At 44.2% G+C, this 4994-nt stretch overlaps 1 protein-coding gene across 1 annotated transcript; it reads right to left on the bottom strand.

Moving 5' to 3' along the window:
• Window positions 1–558: 558 nt before the first annotated feature.
• On the bottom strand, window positions 559–4779 carry LOC122943310 (regulator of G-protein signaling 16-like). The gene is made up of 4 exons (XM_044300946.1): window positions 4524–4779; window positions 3762–3823; window positions 3072–3238; window positions 559–1528 (listed from the first exon to the last, which is right to left on the bottom strand). Exons 1-4 carry the CDS (start codon window positions 4670–4672, stop codon window positions 1331–1333), a joined length of 576 nt encoding a protein of 191 aa, XP_044156881.1. The 5' UTR covers window positions 4673–4779; the 3' UTR covers window positions 559–1330.
• Between the last annotated feature and the right edge of the window lie 215 nt (window positions 4780–4994).

Raw genomic sequence — 4994 nt, 5'->3', positions numbered from 1 at the left:
CGAGGGCCATAGTTCATGGGGGAAATAAGAGCACCCGGGTTTGCTAAAGGAGTTTTCCCATCTGGGACATTTATGGCATATCATTCGGATAGGTGCAGAATCCACTTCTATCTCCTGAATAGTACCATGAAGTGAAGAGAGAACAAGCCACGAATCCGCAGCCACCCTCCATTCACCACTGTGGGAGTTCAGAAAATAGCCGAGAGCTGGCTCGGCTATTTTAGGTAGTTCCATAGGGGTGAATGTAGAGGGTGGCCTCACATGCGTGTCTTGCTCTCCATTCACTGCTGAAAGTAGCTGAATGCACTCACTTGCCTATTTTTGGAAATCCCATACTAGTAAATGACGATGCTGCGCATGGGCGATGCGTTCTTCCTTCTATTCTGGCCCCCTGTTCTGGAGAAGGGAGCGGGTCCCATCGGATCACACATTTATGATATATCTCATCGCTATGCTATCAACGTCCTAGGTGGGAACACCCCTTTAACAATAATCTATAACCACAAATTACGACTCTCAATAGAAAAACAAATAAAAAAAATTAAGCTGAAAACATAGTTCTATAAAAAATTTAACTTAGAACTTTATTAAAATTAAATAAACATAGTGATAGAAATGTATTTCCCAGAAATACCACATATCCATAGGTACAGATGTAGAGGCACAGGTTTGCTGCCCACACGCCATACAAGTTCAACAAGTGTCTCTGATTCCTGTTTGCCGAAAAACTGCGGCCAGGAATATGTCAGCCATTATACATTGTTTCCGATTTCCTTCCATTGTTCTCTCCGCAGTCGGTGGATAGCATTATTACTACTGGAAGCAGCTAAAATACTTGGCCTCTGCCGAGTCCCAGGTGAAAACCATTTCCAGGTGACTGACCAATTACTCAATAACATTTTCCTTCCTGGCTCTAGGAAAAAAGTTTTTTTTTAAAACTACCGCTGTGGCACTTAGCAGTCCAGACACAATGTACATGCATGAACACAAAAGATAGGGATCAAAAGGAGACTTCAAGTCTCCGGGAGAAGATGGAGTCAGTCCTGCAAATATCCCAGGTGCAAATACAGGATGGCGTTGTGAGCACCGTCCGTCATGGAGGATCATGGATAAGAACTAGGAGGCGCGGGATTCCGAGAACCGTTGGGTTCATTGTCTTCTCCTGCTTGGGTCACCAACACAGTAGACTCTACTTGGAAGCCTTCAAACTTCAGTACAATACCCAGTGTCCAAAATGCGTGGTATGGGATGATTTCATGTACCAAGACTCTAGGTCAATCTGAGCTCAGTATCTCTGTGATGTCACTTCCGTTGCGTTGTTCGTCCCCCTTCATGTGAAGGATAATTTTAATTTCCTAAAAGTTGACTGTGTCAGTAGTTGCTGGTACTGGGGGGATTTTAGAAAGCGAGGGTAGGAGTCCTTCTCCATTAGTGTTCTAGTTTGTTCTTGCGCTGCGTCAAAACAGCCGCGGCAGGAGACCTCTACTTGCTGACGAGTGAATTCTCTGGTCTGGTGATCGATATTGACCTAAGGATAATACAAGATGTTATATAGTGAGGGTTTGATCTGAAGGCGATTTAGCAAAGAATTCTTCAGCATGCATGGTCGGGGGTCACATGCTGCAGACGTTCCTGTGACTGTCTCATTCATGTGCTTGCAGAAATCCACCAAAAACAAGTCCATTCAGATGAATGGAGCTGAAGTCATTTCGGCAACAAACTAGCCTTGTGCGAATAGTTTTAGATGTAGCAGAGCTGAGTTTGCATCGTTTGTGCACTGTGATTTGGTAAGTTTCCTTGCAGTTCTACATTAAAGGGGTTATGTCACTTCAGCAAGTGGCACTTAGGCCTCATGCACACGGCCGTTGTTTTGGTCCGCATACGAGCCGCAGTTTTTGTGGCTCAGATGTGGACCGATTCGTTTTAATGGGGCCGCAAAAGATGTGGACAGCGCTCCATGTGCTGTCCGCATCCGTTGCTCTGTTCTGTGGCCCCGCAAAAAAATAATATAACCCGTCCTATCTTGTCCGTTTTGCGGACAAGAATAGGCAGTTATATCAATGGCTGTCCATGCCATTCTGCAAATTGCAGAACGCACACAGACGCCATCCGTGTTTCGCGTATCCGCAATCTGCGGACTGCAAAACACACAACGGTCGTGTGCATGAGGCCTTAGAGAGAGTTAATACAAGGCACTTGCTCCCTCCCTGGCTCTATTCATTTTTCCATCACATTATGCGCTGCTTGGTTCCATAGTTACGACCACCCTGCAATCCATCAGTGGCTGTGCTTGCACAATATAGGAAAAAGTGCAGGCCCCTCTGGTGGCTGAGACCGCGGGAGTGCACACAGACTGGTGCTTTTTCCTACAGTGTGCAAGCAAGACCACTGCTGGTGGATTGCAGGGTGATCGTAACCATGGAAACGAGAAATGTAAAATGTGAAGGAAAAATTAACCCTAGCGAGGGAAGGAAGCAACATGGATAATAACAATACATTAGTAAGTGCCCTGCATTAACTTCCTCTACATAATTAATGCTATTCCGCTGAAGTGACACAATCCCCTTTAAACCACATAGATCACCATGACAAACTCAGCTCTGAGAGCTCAGCATATAGAAACTGGGAATGTGTCGCGTAGTCAGTTTCAAATGCATAGCAGAGCTGGTGGGCAGCATCTACAGATATATACTATGTGCTGGCATTCAGGCTCGCTCAGTGATGCACATTGCATCCGTTTTAGCCAGAACCGTTAGTTTAGACCAAAAAAAAGCTGTCAAAAGTATTTTTTTCCATCTTACTATAATGGATCTCAGACAGAAATTGCTGAAAATGGATGCAAAATGTGCATAACAGATGCTGAAAATACATGATCCGTTTTTTTGTTGTTGTTGTTGTTTTCTGTTCTTCTGACAGATCAGAAGAACGGAAAACGAAACGGTGATGTGAACCCCGGCCTTACACCCGTGCAGTTGCTATATGGAGTTAGCTCTGGCTGTCCAGGATATTTGGAATTCAGCTACTGGATCCTTTTTTGTTATCTTGATTCTAAATATAGCACCATTTCCTACCTCTCGAGGGGCTCCAGTCTGGAGGAATTCCTGAAATATGCACTGAGCCTTGCCAGGAAGTTTGTTCGCTGAAGGCGTCTTTTTGTAGTCTTCACAGGCTATCCAGAACTCCAAGTTCTCCTCGCTGAATTCTGTCTTGAGGAAGGTGCGAAAGGCTGACAGCCCATCTATAGAAGGGACAAAGGGCAAACATTTAGATAATGACTTCCACTCTACATTTCCTTCTAGAGACTTCCTACATTGTATATTGTTTTATCACTATATCGCCTGCTAGTCTTCGGCATAGTAATATAATCTAAGGTATTTCACTATGCTGTAATATTGTATAATATTCTATATATTATATTAAATACTCATTTGTATTTTGTTCCATTATTTCATTTGCATTTTGCACCAACCTATTCTGCCTCCCTCCCCTGCTGACACTTTCCTTAGGGCGCAGTCACACAGTCAAGTTTCTGTATGCAGTTTCGGAAGCCAAAACCAGGAGTGAATAAAAAAATAAAAATAATAAATGGGGAAGTTATATCTGCCCTTTATACTTTCCCTCCTTTTATGGTTTACTCCTGATTTTAGCTTCCAAAACTGCATGCAGAAACCCGACCACGTGGCCGTACCCCAACCCCCTGCAGGATTCTTCTCCCATCCCATCAGGCTCAGTAATTCCATATGCATGTGCGCGCATCTCACCTTTACTATTAAGCAGCTGGGTGAAGGATTCTTTCCATTTCATGGCTTCTTTCATGCAGTTTCTGCGGAGAGAGACGAAAAGTTTGCGTTCACTCTTTTTGACCAGAATTCATAATACTGTCACTAACTAACCCTTCTACCTCTTCCTACAACTTGCATTGCTATGATATGTACAACTGCATTACAAGGACCCGAACATGCTCATGGGAAATCAGCAGGAGAGCTGACCATTCAGCTGGAGGGCAGCGCTTGGGGCAAAGCAGGTAAAGGACAAGTCTCATGTCCTGCACGCTACACGAGGCTTAGCTTCAGTCGGTGCAATGGAAATAAACTGCTGCAGCAAAACTCCCCTCCAACTGTAGCGGCTACACGTTGCTGACTGAGAATACTGCCTACGTGCTGTATAAACTGACATATGCAGGTACACGGGAATTTTTGCAGAAATGTAAAACCTGCGTTCTGAAAAATCTTTATTTATTTTGCTTAAGTTAAAGAAGTAAATAAACAAACAAACAAGTAAATAAATAGAACGATCAGTGTAAATAACCTGCTTACTGAAAAATCATGACCATCACAATGAATTATTGGATAATAAGACCGTTGCTATTTCCTATAATGGGTTTTTCGCTCTCGATTACAATTTATCTGCCACACAGGGTAGCAATATCAGTGATTAGATTCCGACATTTTTATTTGCTGATCAGATCTTCGAGCTCGCAGGACATTGCTGCTTGCATGGCAGGAGGCGGTTTATTCTCTTACCTGTGATTGTCTTTCTTCTTGCAGAAGCTGGAGGGCACGAGCTTGTGCCCCACATCTACTTTGTGAATTAAGGTGCCAATGGACGATCTTAGCTCCTTCGCCTTGTCGCATATATAGGCATCCGGATTAAAGGAATTCAGGTACATCATTGTCCTCTGCAGGGCACAGGTCTTTCTCAGTGTCTCCTCAGTGACGGCTGGCCGCTGAATGTTTCCCTGTGAGGTCCTATTGAGAGTCTCTGTAAATCCCTAGTACATGATTGTAACACTGATTCCCTGACTGAAGCCTCCTGCCTTATATCTGTGTCTGCACGAAGCACAACCCTCCGGTAGGAGGATCTGAATACACAAAAGGCTCAAACCTCCTCCCACGCCTGTTGTGCCAGGGCAGACTGTACTGTGTGTCGAGGAGGAGATACCCTACTTTCTGCCATTCTTTGCTGTTCTTTTGTGGACGGAATAGTTACAGAAA

The sequence above is a fragment of the Bufo gargarizans genome, chromosome 7 (assembly GCF_014858855.1).
Source record: "Bufo gargarizans isolate SCDJY-AF-19 chromosome 7, ASM1485885v1, whole genome shotgun sequence".
In the NCBI taxonomy this organism is placed as follows: domain Eukaryota; kingdom Metazoa; phylum Chordata; class Amphibia; order Anura; family Bufonidae; genus Bufo; species Bufo gargarizans.
This window is presented reverse-complemented; position numbering and strand designations above follow the sequence as displayed.

Coding starts and splice junctions, on each gene's coding strand:
- LOC122943310 (XM_044300946.1), bottom strand. CDS start 4,672: ATGATGTACCTGAATTCCTTTAATCCGGATGCCTATATATGCGACAAG. Junction 3,239..3,761: donor CCAGCTGCTTAATAGTAAAG/GTGAGATGCGCG, acceptor TCCCTTCTATAG/ATGGGCTGTCAGCCTTTCGC. Junction 1,529..3,071: donor AGACTGGAGCCCCTCGAGAG/GTAGGAAATGGT, acceptor TATTATCCTTAG/GTCAATATCGATCACCAGAC.